At 47.6% G+C, this 17,690-nt stretch overlaps 1 protein-coding gene across 5 annotated transcripts in view; it reads left to right on the top strand.

The window, feature by feature from the left end:
* IQSEC2 (IQ motif and Sec7 domain ArfGEF 2) overlaps positions 1–10,902 on the top strand; it is an 83,338-nt gene extending 72,436 nt beyond the window's left edge. For 4 of the 5 annotated variants that reach the window (XM_081276954.1, XM_081276953.1, XM_081276955.1 and 1 more), the window contains 7 exons: positions 1,871–2,010; positions 2,769–2,894; positions 4,697–4,796; positions 5,492–5,653; positions 7,287–7,460; positions 7,951–8,000; positions 8,600–10,902. In XM_081276954.1, coding sequence (XP_081133080.1) covers positions 1,871–2,010; positions 2,769–2,894; positions 4,697–4,796; positions 5,492–5,653; positions 7,287–7,460; positions 7,951–8,000; positions 8,600–9,565 — 1,718 coding nt within the window. In that variant the 3' untranslated portion in view covers positions 9,566–10,902. The remainder of the gene's footprint in view (positions 1–1,870; positions 2,011–2,768; positions 2,895–4,696; positions 4,797–5,491; positions 5,654–7,286; positions 7,461–7,950; positions 8,001–8,599) is intronic. The other variant, XM_081276957.1, reaches the window with a different exon arrangement.
* Positions 10,903–17,690: the final 6,788 nt, after the last annotated feature.

The following is a 17,690-nucleotide window of genomic DNA, read 5'->3' as shown; positions in this document are numbered from 1 at the left end:
AAAATGGAAACAGAAATGAAAGAAGAAAATAGAGTTGGGGGTGGGGGGAGCCAAAATCAAGACAAAGTTGCTGAGCATCAGGGTCTATACAGTTAGTAGGCTTTAAACTCTCTGACAGCTAAAGTGAAAAAGGCAATACGGTGAAGAGTATTCCTTTAAGCCAAGTACCATGGTGCATGCCTGTAATCCTAGTGATTCTGGAGGCTAAGGCAGGAGGATCTTAAGTTCAAGGCCAGCCCCAGCAGCTTATCGAGACCCTGTCTAAAAAAAAAAAAAAAAAATTGAAAAGAGATGGGGATGGATGGTAAAGCGCCCCTGGATTCAATCCCTAGTACTAAAAAAAAAAAAAAAATGTTCCTTTAGCACCTGTCCCAGGAGTAGGCGTGGCATTTCCAAAGGAGACATCATTTCCTCTAGCAGAAGGTTTAGAAAGAAGTGAGTGGGTTTCACTGAGCAGACAATCAGGAGGGGAGAAGGATGGTAGACTTAGGAGGAGGGAGTTAGATCAGAGGCCATCTGGAGCTGTCTATGAAAATCCTGCCATTATTCATTCATCTATTCCCTACCCCCCATATGTATGTACAGTCAGCCCTCCATATATGCGGGTTCAACATTTGTGAATTCAACCAACTACAGATCAAAAATATTTGAAAAAAGTTGCATCTGTACTGAACATGTATAGAGTTTTTTCTTGTCATGATTCCCTAAACAATACAGTATAAAAACTATTTACATAGCATTTATATTGTAGTAAGTGTAAATAATCTAGAGGTGATTTTACATATGCTGGAGGATGTGTGTAGGTTATATGCAAATACAGTGCCATTTTATATAAGAGACATGGACATCCTCAGATTTGGGTATTGATAGAACCAATCTCCCTTGCATATAGAAGGACAAATGTGATTCTGGAGGCTATGTGGGAAGGGGGTGTCTGTGTGTATTTCCCCTCCAGTTATTGAATAAATAAAGCAAACAAATGAAAGTAATACATGCTCACTTTAGAAACTCTGGGAGCCTGGGAATATAGCTCAGTGGTATAGCATGTACTTAGTATGTATGAGCTCTAGTTCGATACTGAGTACTGCCAAAACAATTTTTTTTGAAAATATAGAAAATGTCTTTTTATGGTCTCAAATTCTGTCATTAGAGCATCCATGTTTAATATTTTGGTATATTTTTTTCTATGCATATGTAACTTTCTATATAGTTAAGTTCATGTTATACATGCAATTTATTATCTTACTCTTTTCACTTAACTTGCTACAAGAATTTCCCCATGCTACTGAAATGTTTTTGTAAATGTCAAGTTTTTAACATCTGTATATTATCTTATTAAATGGATATACAAACCTTTACTTAACTGTTTCTCTCATGTTAGAACTTAGGTTGTTTCGGAGTTTCCCAATAAGTAGCATTTTGTGAACATTCTTGGACATATATCTTGCATGTTATTTCTGAGTAATTTCTCAGGGCAGATTCCTAGAAGAGGAATCACTGGCTCTGGATATTTAGGCTTTTGCCAAACTACCTTCCATAATAGTCATGTTACTATACATGCCCAGTTCTCTACACTGGATATTATTTTTGCTAATTTAGAAGGCAAAAAAAATACTATATGATTGTCTTAATTATAGTGTGTTCTGGGCTGTTTAGATAAAGTCCCTACCCTAGGGAAGAAAGCAATTTGCTGGTTTATTGAAGGGCAGCTTCCCTGCCCCAATCCTGGTCAAGGAATCACGGGTACCCAATTAACCCTTGGCCCTAACTATTATCATGGTCTGTATGTAGGTGTGGGATATTGTGGAAAACCCCTACCAATCACTCCCTACATTTATGTGACATATCCTGGGGTTACTCCCCTATTCAGGGGTTGACAATGGTGAAGACATCCCCCGAGACCTCCTGGTGGGCATCTACCAGCGCATCCAGGGACGTGAACTACGGACCAATGATGACCATGTGTCCCAGGTGCAGGCCGTGGAGCGCATGATTGTTGGCAAGAAACCGGTAAGTGCCCCAGGAGGCTGCAGAGGACCAGGGTTCTGGTCTTTCTCTACCACTATGTGGTAAGTCACTGTCCCTTATGAGCCCAAGGTTCCCTTCACCTACAAAATGGAGTGAGTGATAATGCATTCCTTGGGGTGGGGACAGTGTTGCAGATGGTGCAAGGCCCATAGCGGTTGCTATATAAATATTAGCATCCTTCCCACCTCTGGATTTGCTTGCCCACTCCAAGTAAGGAGCCAAGCTAATATTAGCTGAGAGGCAGAGCAAGAATACACTTTGGTCAACAAACATTTATGAATGCCTTTCCACTGAGCTCAGCATTTCACAGGCCCCTGGAGACAAATGTAGGAATCAGATATGGTCTCTGTCCTTAGGGGCACTCAGAGACCAATGGGGTTTCCAGACAGACATTTATAATACTTCCACCTTATGGTCTAGTTTAGGGGAGTAAAAAGGAAGGAGAGGCCATTTTCAGCATGGGTAAATTAAGGAAACCTTAGAAGGGAAAACTTTGGAATTGGAATTCGAAAGAGGGGTGGAATGTGGCCATGTGGAGCTGGACAGATAAGGCATTACAGACAGAGGGTGCTACAGGGAACAAAGCAAGGTGTCAGAAAAGCTGGAGCTTTATAGTCTTTGTGTCAGAGTGGCACATATTTATCAGAGGTACAATTCCTCTTGCGATTGAATGTTAAAGTGCTGGGACTCTGAAGTTGATGGGCTGGCCTTGCTGACACTATTTCTCCATGCCTGTCCAGGTCCTGTCTCTTCCTCACCGTCGACTGGTTTGCTGCTGCCAGCTCTACGAGGTGCCAGATCCAAACCGCCCCCAGAGGCTAGGGCTGCATCAGCGGGAGGTCTTCCTCTTCAATGATCTCCTAGTGGTATGGGCACGGTGCTGAAGGAGATGGGAGGGAGTTGGTCAGCTTGGCTACTGGATCTGTGTAAACCTTGTTGACATTGGTGTGTGGAGCATGGCGGGTGAGGTGCTCTACTGTGCCTCTGCTTCTCCCATTTGTAGGTTGCCACAGCCACAAAGAGGCAGAAAATGGTTGACATACAAATTTGCAATATGGAAAGTGGTAGGAGAGATGTCCCTGTTCATCTTAATAGCCAGGAGGGTTGTGTGAAAAGAGGTGAACTGTGACCCTGGAATCAGTCTGAAACCTTCCAGTGGTCCTGATTGTAGAAGGTATTCTTGAAACCAAGCTCATCACCAGTACAGAGGTGTTTGTCTTTTAGGGATGGGACTTTCAAGTTCTTCTGGTAAAAACCAATTTTGTAGATGGCCTTTATGACTGCAGGGACAGAAACATACCCTCCTCCAAGGCATCCAATTGTCTTATCAGACAGTTCTGATGGTTAGAATCTGTTTCCCTGTGGGTTTCCTCCAAGGATCTTCACTTGATCTTTGGGATAACAAAAAGACATTGCTAAATATCTTCTGGGTGAAAAAAAACCCCAGTTAAGAATCACTGCTTCAGACAAATATCTTCAATGCCCCCTCTGAGCCTGTTTCCTGATGTGTGAAATGGAGCTAACCTGTACATCCTAGGGTTGTCATGAAGATGAAAAAGAGGTCATAGCCAGGAGTGGTGGTACTCCCAGAAACTTGGGAGGCTGAGGCAGGAGGATCACAAGTTCATGGCCAACCTGGTCAACTGAGACACCATCTCAAAAAATAAAAAGGGCCAGGGATGTAGCTCAGTGGTAGAGTGCCCCTGGGTTCAATCCCCAGTACTGAAAAAAAAAGTCATATGTGTATGTGGAATGGTGTTACCCTGAGGTGGGCCTGACCCACACAAGTGCTAAGTCAGTTTTAGATGCCCCTCGTGTGCTGACATCTGTGTCTAGCCCTATGCTGGGCACTGGGTATGTGAGATGAATCAGACTCAGTCCCTGTTCTCAGGAAGCTCACAGTCCCAAGGACTTAAAAAAGTACTTTGAATCACTGTGAGCTGTAATCATCCTGAAATCAAAACAGTTATTTTTTAAGAGCCACTTGCAGGAGCTGGGGCTGAAACCCAGTGATTCAGTGCCTAGCATGTGTAAGGCCCTGAGTTAGTTTCCTAGAACCACAAAAAAAAAAAGGCACTAGAAGATTCCCTGAGCTCATGTTAGTGGAAAGTCCAGAGTGCCTAAGTACTTAGTAAAGCTCTTAGGTTGTTGAGAAAAAGACTTGTTAACTCTATAAATAGGCAGAGCAGAGAGTGCCATTCTGTGCTGGCTGTGGAGGGTGAGGACCAGGTGGGTGAGAGAACTTGAAAACCAGATTCCTGTCCTCCAGGCCAGTAGTGGGCAATTATATACTCAAAGGACTACCATAGAGCTCTAGATGGGAAAAGCACTGATCTGGCACTCTGGTGGAAACTCAGAAAAGGGAAATGAAAATCCATGTGGGGCGTTAGGATGGGCTTCCTAGAGGGAGCAGCATTCAGTCAGTTCCTGTAAAAATTGTAAATACTTGTGTGCCTTGTCATGACATCAAGAATTTGGATAGAAAAATCCCATCTTTCCTGTTCTGTTCCTCAAGCTTCAGTTCTCCCCAACTTGTGGGTATATGTGTTTGTGTGTTTATGTCTCTTAGTGGGGGGTGGGAAGGGAGGGTGATTACTAGAATTAGGTGCCATGTGGAAATTCCCCGCCCCAAACCCTGCCTCTTGTCTTTTTCCCACCCCTGCCAAAGGTCACCAAAATTTTCCAGAAGAAGAAGATCTTGGTGACATACAGCTTCCGTCAGTCCTTTCCCCTGGTGGAAATGCACATGCAGCTCTTCCAGAATTCATGTGAGTCCCTTCTTGGACCCCAGCATCTTGAGTCTATCCCATGGCCGCCATGCTCATCCTTCATCCATACCAGCCTTCAGGTTTTGGAGTCCTTTACAAATGGGTTAAGTTCTCCAAAGCACCTACCTGGTCCTGGGATGAAGAGCAGGCCAAGGTGGAGTGTGACTCAAGTCTGGCCCCTAGGGATCAGGGAAGCACAGTGTGTGTGTGTTCCCTGGTGGGGTGAAGAGATGGTGATCATGCTGTACTCTGAAGGACTGAACCAGGAGGAGCATGGTTGGGTGGCATTCAGGACAGCAAAATCATTGTGAGTAGAGGCAGAGGTATAAAGGAAAGGGTTTTTAGAAAGCAGTGCAGAATTGGGTTTGCCTTTACATCCTGGAGTATAATGAGTAAGAGGGCCACAACTATCAGGAGTTCGGGGGCAAAGGGGAACCACTAAAGACACTGGAGCAGAGAAAGAGACACATCAGAGTTGGGCATTAGAGAAATCATTTCCAAGCCAGGTTTGGTGGTATAGTCTCATCATTGGGAGGCCAAGACCAGAGTTTAAGACCAACCTGGGTAACATAATGAGACTCTGTCTTGAAAAAAAAAAAAAAAACGGAGAGAGAGAACTCATTTCCCATCTAAGCCACCTTGCTTTAGTTCTGCAGAGGCACCCAATTTTTCCTGTCCCCTCCCTTTACCCACAGATTACCAGTTTGGAATCAAGTTGCTGTCTGCAGTACCTGGTGGGGAGCGAAAAGTCCTTATCATCTTCAATGCCCCTAGCCTCCAAGACCGACTGCGCTTCACATCTGACCTGCGGGAGTCCATTGCTGAGGTGCAGGAGATGGAGAAGTACCGTGTGGAGTGTGAGTAACCCAGCCATGTGTCCTTCCCCCACTTTTGACATAGTGCCCTGCAGACATCAAGAATCCCATCTTCAGAGAATCTCAGAGTTGAGGGTTGGCTTGCATAACTTTCCTATCCTTATTCCAGGAACCCTTCATTCTCTGCTTGAATACCTTCAGTGACAAGGAGATCATTACCTCCCAACCTCAGATTAGTATTCCAGGCCCTAAGAGCCAATGCCCTGGCCCCCACATCTATTCTCCAATTGGGAGCTAATTCTTCCTTCTATTAAAAGGCATCATGGAGAAGAATCAGGGTATAGGAGGTAGATCTGTAGTTTCAGATCCTAGATATATGATTTATTATCTGGATAAACTAGAGCAAATCACTTAACCCCCTGAGCCCCAGTTTCTTCCTACATGAAATTGGGATGACCAGAAATCTCCTCCACAGAATTGAAGAGATGAAATGAAACAAGGCAGCCAAAGAGTCCCAATATATCCTAGGCGTTCAACAAATATCATTCCCTATCTCACCCTCTCCCTCCCTCTTCCCACATATCAATTCCTGAGCTGAGTCTCAGCAACTTGTTCTCCCAGCCCTAGGGGGGCTACACCAAATCATCTTGAATCATATACAATGGAAAACAAAAGTGATTACATCTCATTTCCCCCAATGTCCTCCAAGTTTTTTCTTCTCCAGGCTAAGCAGTCACAGTTAAGTAACATGGTATTAAGGAGAGAGGCAGGCACACAGAGAGAGACAGAGGCGGCGGACAGCTCCTTGGTGAGGCCTTCACAGTTCCAGGGTCTACTCTACTCAGCAAGGCAGGGTTAGAAGTTTCAGTTCACCAAATCCCCAGAGACCCTCAGGAAATGCAGAGCAAGACATTAGCATATCAAGATGAGGGGAGGATAATTAGACTAGAGTTTCTATGACTTGCTTAAAGAATTGGGGGTATAAGGAAGCCAGGAAAGCCCAAGCTCTGGAATCAGGAAGACCTGCTTCCAGAATGTTGGCTCCACCATTTCCAGCTATATGACCCTGGGCAAGCTCTATGACTTCTCGGATTCTCAGTTTCTTCCTCTGCACAATGTGGATGATGCTAATAATGTGGATTGAGAGGGATCAAGTATGTGTAGCACCCACCATACTGCCTGGCACATAATAGAGGATTCGATTCCTGTCAGTTTCCTGCTCCTGCCCTTCCAGGAGCTCCTCTGCCCTGGAGCAAGGTATCTGAGAACTGAGTGAGCTCTGGAAAGATTGTCCTTCTCCATAAGCTAGAAGGGTCTTCTTGTCCTTACTGTGAACCATCTGCCTTGAAGTTCTTTTTTGAACTTCAGGGGTGTTTGGGGAGACCTGACTGCTAGACAGTAAGAAAGGGGAGGAGTACAAAGGGCAAAAGGAGGGAAAAAGGAGCAGGTAGGACAGGTACTGAGAGGAAAGAACTAGCAGGAGGAAGTGGTGCAGGACAGGGTCTGGGCACCAAGGTGGCTTCAGAGACAGAGCTGCAGTTTGGGGGGAAATAAGTGCTGGCTGTCCAGGGGGCAAAACAAGAGGTCTGGGAGCCTGTGGAGGGCTGGGGCCAGTCATGTGGGTTCCCACTCCCATTCCTGATCTTTGCACCCTGTCTCTTCCACTGTCACCCAGCGGAGCTGGAGAAGCAGAAAGGTATGATGCGGCCTAACGCCTCACAGCCTGGAGGGGCCAAGGACTCAGTGAATGGGACGCTGGCCCGCAGTAGCCTAGAGGACACTTATGGGGCAGGCGATGGGCTCAAACGGGGCGCACTCAGCAGTTCTCTGCGAGACCTCTCTGATGCAGGTAAGTCTTCTGGGCCCTGCCCTGGCTGGGGAGACATGGGACCGGGTGTCCTCTTTGCCTCCTGTCACTGGCCGCCAGCCTTCCCTCCACCTGCTACACACGCACGCACCCTGCCTTCACCCAGAGCCCTGGGCACTGTGCCACAGGGGGCCTGGTAGCCAGGTCAGAACAGGTGGAGCCCAGGGTTTGGGCCAGGGAGTGTGAAGTGGGGCCACGGGCTCAGCCCCTCTCTCTCGCTGCTCCTCCTCTCCTCCTCTTTTCCCTCTTCTGTCTCTCCTGTACCGCCTCTCCTCCTTCTCCATCTTTTCCTCCTCTTTCTCTTCCTTCTCCACCTCTCCTCCTCCCCACCTCCCCCTCTTCAATGGGGGAAAGGGATCATGGGGTGTCTGTCCCCGGGAGGGGCCCAGGCCTGGTGCCCAGCTCTGGAGCCCAGCAGGGTGGGGAGGGGGGGTTGCTGCTCTGACGCTGGGCTCCTTGCTTGTGGGTGCAGGGAAGCGGGGGCGGCGTAACAGCGTGGGATCGCTGGACAGCACCATCGAAGTAAGTGCCAGCTCCTGCCCCACTCGTCCTCTGCATGAGCCCTGCCCCGGCCATGGAGCCCCAGAGGAGGAGGGGACCTGTTGCTTCCCCCTCTTCCCTGCTGGGAACCGTGTGGCTGCCTCTCCCAGCCTACCATTCTCTCCATCTGTCCTCAACTCTGTCTGTCCTCACTCTGCCTGTCTCTCAGTCTGTCTTCCACTCTCCCGTGCCCCCTCTCAACCCCAGGGCCAACTCCGAGTAGGGATGCCCTTGGACTTGGGCCTCAAGAAGCTCTTACCTCCAAGTCCTGCTCTTTGACCCTGAGCGAGTCACTCTGCTCTCTGGTCCTAACATTTTCCTGGCCTACAAAATGGGTGTGAGGAGGAGGTCCTACTAATTCTTCCTATGCCTGCTGAGGTTCATCCGAAATAGTGGATGTGACAGCAGAGCTTTGCCAGCTGGGGAGCTCCATGTACAAGTACAGGACTGCTGTTTGGTTTTCATCATCACTTGGGGGTCCCTGTCTCCCCAGCTCCAACCCTCAGGGACAGGGGTGGTGTTTAGGGTTGCGGGTCTAGGATGTCTAGACTGGCCTGACTTCCCCCCCTCCCCGCTTCCAGGGGTCTGTTATTAGCAGTCCACGCCCTCACCAGAGGATGCCACCTCCGCCCCCACCCCCGCCGCCAGAGGAGTACAAGAGCCAGAGGCCAGTCTCCAACTCCTCATCCTTCCTGGGCTCCCTATTTGGAAGCAAGCGGGGCAAGGGGCCCTTCCAGATGCCACCACCGCCAACAGGCCAGGCCTCTGCCTCCTCTTCATCTGCTTCCTCTACCCACCACCATCACCACCACCACCACCATGGTCACAGCCACGGTGGCCTGGGGGTGCTACCTGATGGGCAGTCCAAGCTCCAAGCCCTGCATGCCCAATATTGCCAAGGACCGGGTCCTGCCCCACCACCCTACCTCCCACCCCAGCAGCCCCCTCTGCCCCCACCTCCACAGCAGCCCCCACCCCTGCCCCAACTGGGCTCCATTCCACCACCACCCGCCTCAGCCCCACCTGTGGGGCCACATCGCCACTTCCATGCCCATGGCCCTGTCCCAGGGCCTCAGCACTATACCTTGGGCCGGCCAGGCAGAGCTCCCAGACGAGGGACTGGAGGACACCCTCAGTTTGCTCCACATGGCCGCCACCCCCTGCACCAGCCCACATCCCCATTGCCCCTGTACAGTCCTGCCCCCCAGCACCCTCCTGCCCACAAACAGGGCCCCAAACACTTCATCTTCAGTCACCACCCACAGATGATGCCAGCAGCAGGCGCAGCCGGAGGCCCTGGATCCCGGCCACCCGGGGGCTCCTACTCCCACCCCCACCACCCCCAGTCACCCTTGTCACCACACTCACCCATCCCACCCCACCCCTCCTACCCGCCCCTCCCTCCACCCTCACCACACACCCCGCACTCACCTCTGCCTCCCACCTCCCCTCATGGCCCGCTGCACGCCTCTGGGCCCCCTGGCACTGCCAACCCACCCAGTGCAAACCCCAAGGCCAAGCCAAGCCGGATCAGCACCGTGGTCTGATGAATGGAGCAAGTGAGCTAGGAAACAGGAAGGTCTGGGGGAATTCACAGGAGAGGGACCTTGCCCTTCTCTCCCTCCTCAGTTTTTTTCAAAATATATATACACATAGCAATGTCCTCCTCTCCACTTCCTCCCTGCCTTGGGGCCCCTCCTCCAAGCCCCTGCAGTTGCCACGGGGTTTCCTTCCAGATTAAAAGACCTTTACCACTTGCAGCCTGGACTCAGGGCACTCCAGAGCTGGGGAGTGGTGGGGGTCTTTCAGAGATCCTCGTCCTCTTTCACCTGTCTTCCTTTCCCCACCTTTTCCCTGGAGGTCTGGCTCGGTGGCCTCAGACCTCCGGGCCAATGTGAACCCCCTCACAGCTCTGGCTGGTGGAAAAGGGCAGCTGTCGGAGCTGTGGGGGTGAAGGCTTCCCCAGAGCTCCTCTGGCCATGTGGAGCTGGGAGAGAGCTTTGTAGAGTTGTGGCCAAACCTCAGCTGGCTCGGCCCTCTCTCTGACCTCAGGGCCTGGCCACACACCTCCATGTGTCTTTCTGCCTGCTGGAGGACACAGACTGTCAATGCACTAGGTGGGTGGGACCCCGCTTGGGCTGGCCCCCATGTGGGGCAGTGCTTCCTCTCTTGAGCCAGTCTATGCCCTCTCTCCAATAAGCCCCAGCCCAGACCTCTTTGACTTCAGGAACTTGCCTCGCCCTGCAATGTTCTTATCCTGATCAAAGTCCAGACAGGTTTAGGGGGGGCTCAGGTCTGGGATGAGAAGGGCACTGCCCTCCCTCACCCATATTGCATGCCCCCCCATTCCCTTCCACCTCTCCCAGCAACAACCGAAGACAATGCACTTTATAGATATCACCCAAACACACCTCTCTGGGGCAGGGCACCCAGCATCAGCCCTGGGGAGAAGCTCCCAGAGGGCCATCCTGAGCCCAAGATGTCTTTCCTGAGGCAGAGATTGAAGCCATCAGAGCCGGGGCTGGGAGCCAGAATGCCTGAGTCCTTCTGTCCGTCAAAATCTCTGCTGCCTCTCCAGCCCTTTTGCAGCCCTGTTTATTTATTATAAATATATTTTTTACAAGCCCCAGCTCCTCTTCTTGCCCCGCACATTCAGCTCCTTTCTCAGTTCCTGCCTTCCTCTCCCCTCTCCACTATGGGCTGCAGTACAGACAGACAGATGGACCCTGGCGTATGGAAGGCCAGGGACCCTGGGGCTTGGGGGCCGGGGAGGGTGGTGGTGGGAGGGGCTGTATGGAGAGGAGCTGGGGTTCAGGCATTGTCTTTTTTTCCTCCTTGTATATAAGAATGTATATTTGATGCCTCATAAAAGAACTTGTGCTCACCTCCCGCCTCTGCCTCCTACTTATGTCCCCTATCCCCACTGTGGAGCCCATGGAGAAAGAGGCCTTAGCCTGGGGAGGTGATGCGCTAATGGTAGAAGTTCAGGTGGGCGAGATGCTTTGGTTTGTTAGGAGGTGGAACAAGAAAGGTTTCCCTGTCTTATTTCATACATAGTCTATGTGACAAGAGTGGCAACAGTGTGGGCTCTGGAGTTGATCCAGTTCATATCCTGGGGTTTTCATTTCCTAGGCATGTGAACTTCGGGTGTCACCCTTTCTGAGCCTCAGTTTCCTGAATTTGCAACTTGGGGTGATCAGCCCTTGCCACATGGATTGTGATGATGACATGAGCTAACAAGTGTCAAGCAACAAGGATGGAGAGGTGTTCAGCAAATTAGTTCCCTTATTTTCCTTTGGCAGGTTGGATACTTCCATGGTTTTATGGCCTCTATTTCTGTGGCTTTGCCTTGGAGCCCCCACTCTGCATGCAATGGCTGGTCACATTTCTGTCCTTAAGGGTGGGAGTGTGACTTGGGCCAGGAAGACACAGGGCTAGATACATTATAAGAGCTCTTTGTATATATTTAGGTTGTTAGATAACAAATAACTGGACTGCCTTTCATTTACAGAGGAGGGGACAATCCACACAAAGTCAGGATGTGGTTTCCTGACTTCTAGCCCATGCCCCTTTCCAGTGCCCCAAGCTGCTTCCCTATGAAACAAACCTCTTTCTAGCTGATGATTGGCTTTTGACTTAGCAGAGGAGGGATGGAGAAGAGCATCCTGACCCTCTTGATTAGGGTCAGCAGGGTCCCCAGAAACAGCATTCAGTTAATATTTCTGCTGCATTCTGAGAATCTGGAATGGCCTCTAAGAAGGAATAGTTTGGATGGCCCCACTCTTTAGCAACTTGGACCAGTGTCTTGGTTTTCTTCCTCATTCACATTTAAAGGCATCCTAGGGAAGACAACTACAAAAGCAGCAGCTGAGACTATCTAAGCATTTGATGTCTCCTTGAAAACCAGACCAGAGCGTTTTAAGAATTTAGGTACAAAAAGTCCCCAATCAAATTCAATCAGCATTTTTGTTTCTTCTCTGGTAATCCAAGATGGACTACCTTTGGTTGTTCCCCTTTTTCCCACCTTCAGCTTGAGGCTGGTTGCATCTTCCTAGAGCTCAGCCTTTAGCACTCAGATCCTGCCTCAGTGACTTGACTATGCTGCCCTTGGTGAGTCATCCAGCCCTTCAGAGCCTGTTTTTTCACCTGTAAGGAGGAGGTAACAATCATGCAGTACAGTTGTTACTAGATGAAAGTGAAGCGCCTACCTCCTGCCAGACACACAGTAGTATTCTTGGCCACCTACAGAAACAAGTGCAAACTGCTAGTCTTGACACTGGGAGTTCTCCATGGGGTGCCCAGCTGATCTCTATAGTCTCCCATTCCTCCCTCACACTTGGATCATACACTCACTGTTCTCTGTAAGTGCCTGTGTGTACTTTCCAACCTCAGTATCTTACCTGTGCCTTTTCCCCCTGCCAGAGTGCCCCCCCAAACCACCAATATCCCTGATGGAGGTTTTCTCACTCTTGAAACACAGAATTAAAGGGACCATCCTTCATAAAATGTGTCCTTGATCAGATTTCCTGAGATTCTCTCATTATCTTCCCAACCAGGCCACAAGTGGCTTGAGAGTAACACTGATCTGCATCATCTCCATCCATAGCATTGCCTAGCACAGTGCCTGGCACAATACTGATGTCACTCAGATTTTATTAATGAAATGAATGAATGAATAATATTCTCTCTCTCTCTCTCTCTCTCTCTCTCTCTCTCTCTGTGTGTGTGTGTGTGTGTGTGTGTGTGTGTGTGTGTGTGTGTCTGTGTGTCTGTGTGTGTGTGTTTTGTTGGGGATTGAACCCAGGGCTTCATGCATGCTAGGCAAGCACCTTACCACTGAGCTATAACTCAGCCCTTTTTTCAAAAAATGTGTTTTGGGACTGAAGCTTACTAAGTTGCCCATGTTGGTCTTGAATTTGTAATCCTCCTGCCTCAGCCTCCTGAGTTGCTGGGATTATTGGCATGTGCCACCACACCCAACTTGAATAGTTCTTTCTATGCTTAGAATAAGGTATCTTTGTATTGGTTGATTTATTAATTGATGCAACCTTGTGTACCAAGCTTTGGGGACCCTCTGGGACCTCCTCATGCTTCCTTCAGCTCTTTCATAAGTTCTTTTCCTATCCTCATTGTGGTTCTAGCTCCAGGCTGTCCTTGCCCCTACCTTCTCCTTCTCAGTTGAGGTTCCTGGCCCAGACTTTGGAGCAGTAGTTCATCTCACCTCCCCATTTCTCTGAGGACCTGGAGACAAGAAGCCTATTGACTATTCTTATATCAAAGGACAAAGGTTCTAGGATCTCACAGAGTTCTTAACCTTTGTTCTAGACCAGCACTGTCCAATAAGTCTTTCTGTGCTGATGGAAATGTTCTTATCTCTGCTGTCCAATATGGTAACCACTAAACACATGTGGCTGCTGAGCACTTGAAATGAGGCTAGTACAGCTGAGGAATTGAATTTTAAGATTTTTAATTAAATTTAGAAGGATATGGTAGCACACACCAGTAATCCCAGTGACTCAGGAAGCTGAGGCAGGAGGATCACAAGTTTGAGGCCAGCCTGGGCAACTTAGTAAGACCCTGTCTCAAAGTAAAAAATAAAAAGTGCTGGGAATGCTGTTTAGTGGTAGAGTGCCCCTCCATTCAATCCCCAGTACCAATAATAGTTCAATTTAAATAGCCATTCATGGATGGTGTAAATCATAATGGACAGTGTAGGACAAGACTTTTAGGATTTGATAGCCTGGTGGGTAATGTCAGGACAATCTAAGACCAGGTCTGGAAAGAAACACTGGGTGTGTGGGGACACAAAGAACTCCACTTGGGGGTGGGAGTAGGGTCAAGGAACGTTTTCAGGAACTGCCCCTTTAGCTAAGTTTGAAGACTGAGAAGGAATTGGCATGCTAAAGAAGGTCATTCACTAGAGGGGGCAGCACGTGCAAGGGCCCTGAGGTGTGAGAAAATACAAGTATTAGTGGCATGGCAAGAAAGGGGAGAGTGCAGCTCAGGTGGTAGGCGCAGCATACAATGAAGCATGGAGGCAGATAGGCCTCCTCTGCTTTGTTGCCAACAGGTTTTCCAACTGGCTTCAGCAGCAGCTAAAGAAATATCAGGTGATAGTTGGACTATATAGTATTTCCACTGTAAAATTACTATTTTCCCCTTATAATGAGTATTTTGTGGAGAGATGCATTGAGAATATGTAAATATCCTATTATTCCTCAAACTTTTACCCACCAGTTTTAACATTCACTGATGATTCTCCACTGAAACAATTACTATGGCTGAGGTTGCCAAATGGTGATTTTCAAATGCCATCATTCTTTTCATGTGTATTTGTTGGCTTTCCACTATAAGGTACAACTTTGCCTCCTCCCACATTTATTTATATCCTCATGGACTCATGGCTGTTTTACTCTATGGGTTATATATAACCCATTAACATCATTCTTTATTTTAATGTTCAGAATGCCCCAGATCTGGCCAGCAGGAAGCCCTTCAAGTTGGCTCCTGTGTCCTTTGGCATGTCTCCATCTTTCTTTGAGCACTTTCCTTTTTTTTCTGGCACCAAGAGATGCTTCAGACCTATCTTATGTTTTCCCTGCCCCAACTCTGGAAACAGTCATTGTGTCCAAGGAGCCCTGATTCTTTCTAGTAGAGAATGGCATTTAGAAATCAAAGATTTGGGCAGTAGGTGTTATAGAATTTTCTCTATTATTTTGAAAAAGTTTGAGCATCCATTGGTGATTTTTTAACCCCATCATTCCTTCAGTATTTATTATTAAACATTCTACTTTTAAAAAGAGCTTTCCCTTTTCCCTCATTTTACTTATATCAATGTGGATTCATGAATTTTTAATCAATGAGCTATAATCCACTACTGCCATAATTCATTTTGATTATCACTATTTGAATATATGATTTTATTGTTATGTATATGTATTAAGCACGTAGTATTCATCTATATTTCTCTGTTTCTCTCCCTATTTATCCAATAAACCATGTGCTCACACAGGTACCTTGAGGAGGTTCTTTTAATAGTCCAGGCTAGAAGCCATGCATAATAAAATACACCTCTGGTCTCAGCTACTTGGAGGCTGAAGTGGCAGGGTCGCTTGATCACCCTATTTTGAGACCAGTCTGGGCAACACAGCAAGACACTGTCTCAAAAAAATGTGTTTCTGGCAGGGAGGGACTGGGGTTTCCCCTGACATCTAGAAAACTAGAAAGGAGATGTCACCATTTGTATTACTTGGGACCGAGTGGGGATAAAGATCCTGAACAATCAAGGTAATATAAAGATCCAGGGGATTAAAAAAAAAAACACTAGCACAATGCCTGAATGCCTGGCACAAAGGATATTCTTAATGAGTTTTAACATATTGGTTGCTGACTCTCAGAAACAAAAGTAACAGCTACCAGATACTGAGGACTTGCTATGTGCCAAGTACTGTACAATAATCATGCAAGGTAGGTATTATCATCCCCATTTCAGTTTCAGAAGTTGGGAGTTGCCCAAGGTCACATAACTAGAAAATGGTAGAGCTGGTAGAACAGGAAGGCAGGCCTGTCTGACCCAGGGTGCGAGCTCCTACCTGCTCCCTCAGCTAGGATTTCCTAAACTCAGTCCTGAAGTAGGTAGAATCTACCTAACTGGGCACACAGTATGTGATTAGATATAATTAACTGAATGAAGGAATGACATTCCCCACCCCCTGAAATGCATTCAAGCTCATGGTAGATGCTTAATATATATAGGACATATTTGCAAAAAGTATACATTATTTTTAGTCAATATTCTCAGTCTACTCAAAACTATACAGTTGTTCATTTTTCTTTTGTTCATTCAACATTTACTGCTTACCATGCCAGGTGCTAAGTATGTATATGGCTACATGGTCCCTGCCCTTAAGGAATTCATAGTCTGGTAGAGGAGCACAAAACAAGCACTTAATAGCATGTGCATAAATACTGAAATATGTGTAGAGTTGGTATTCAAACTACATGCCATGGGCCTACACCTGATGAATAATAGAGATGATCCTCAAATGCAGTAGATGACTGATGGACAAAATACTGATTTGATACTCCTTCAAGGTAGTTGGGATGAACATGTTACCCAGGGGGAAAGGCCTTACTGTTCACTGTTCCACTAAAAATCTGGGAGACAGGTTGGTAAGGAAAATAGGCTTATTCAAAGCCAACTTGGAGGAAATTAGAGACTTCTCAAATCATCTTCTTGGGCGCTCTTAAGGCAGGTGATACAAAAGGCAGGAAATATACATATTCATATTTAATAAGCCAGAGAACCAGTCAGTTTCAGCTTCACTTGTGTCTGTGCTCTGTTGGAGGAAGTAAATGCTGTCATCGGGAAGTTTTTCATTTCATAGGGGTCTGTTTCAAATCTATTCTGAAACTGCTCAAGAAACACGCATACAATAGGAGTAGATGTACATACAGTAATAAAATGCATATGATGGGCTCTACACTACACAATAAACACACAATGTACACAACCACTCTTCTTTCTTTTTTCTTTTTTTTTTTTTTTTGGTACAGGGGATTGAACCCAGGGACGCTTAACCAGTGAGGTACATCTTCACACACACCACCCTTTTGGTATTTTATTTAGAGACAGAGTCTCACTGAGTTGCTTAGAGCCTCGCCAAGTTGCTGAGGCTCGCTTTGAACTCACAATCCTCCTGTCTCAGCCACCATGCCAGGCTGTACACAGACATTTGAGAAACAGTATGCTGTAAGCTTACAGTTGACTCTGGTGTTTTACACAGTAGCACTCACTGGTAGGCGAAGAATAAAATAACGTTTGCTAAACATCCAGCAGTTAAAATATATATACACTCGGGCTTATTTTATAGGATTACTGTGCCACAAATGTGTACATAAATACATACAGAACAGTTGAAAGCATTCATTAAAATGCTGTCAATGATTCTTTGGGGGTTAAGAATGAAAACCCATCTCTGAGAGGCCTCTACATAACCTTGGATAAAAGAAATATTTCTTTCCTCTACTTGGGACCGAGGATTTAGGGTTCTAAAAATCCATATTCCCCAGGGAGCGAGCGGCCTCTTGCCTTCCTTTTTCCAAAGCTCTAGAGGTCGGGGCCTAGAACAGTGAGCCTAGTATATTTTGCTCCACCTGTGAGCCAGCATAGAAGGGGTCTTGTGAAATCAGGCACCCCAAACTGCCTTCCGCGGTCCACACAAAAGATTAAGGATAAGGGGCAGAAAACACTGGAGCGGGGCTGGTGACCAGGTTGAGATCCTCTGGGTGGTGGTGTGGGGCGGGGGTGGGGGGGGTGTGGGGGGCGGAGCGGGGCGTCAGTTTGGGCCCACCACCCACGGAGACCAGCTCCTCTTCCGGTCTGTCCCCCAAATGCGCATGCGCGCCATTGGCCTTTAAACGTGCACCGCCGGTCCATCCGGAAAAAGGATCCGGCAAACAAATTACAACCTTGTTCTTCCGCGGCTGAGGTGAACTATTTTCTGTAAGTCGGGAAGGTACTTTTGAGTAATCGCTTCCAGATTGGGAACCCGTGACATTCTATTTAGCCAAGTCCCCAAAGGATAAGGGCTTCCTAGAGTTTATCCTGACGCTAGTTAAAAGAGGCTCGGAGGGACACTCCGCGGAGGGATCCGGTTTGTTGTGGTGAGG

The sequence above is a fragment of the Spermophilus citellus genome (genome assembly GCF_964194105.1).
Source record: "Spermophilus citellus genome assembly, chromosome: X".
In the NCBI taxonomy this organism is placed as follows: Eukaryota; Metazoa; Chordata; class Mammalia; order Rodentia; family Sciuridae; genus Spermophilus; species Spermophilus citellus.
This window is presented reverse-complemented; position numbering and strand designations above follow the sequence as displayed.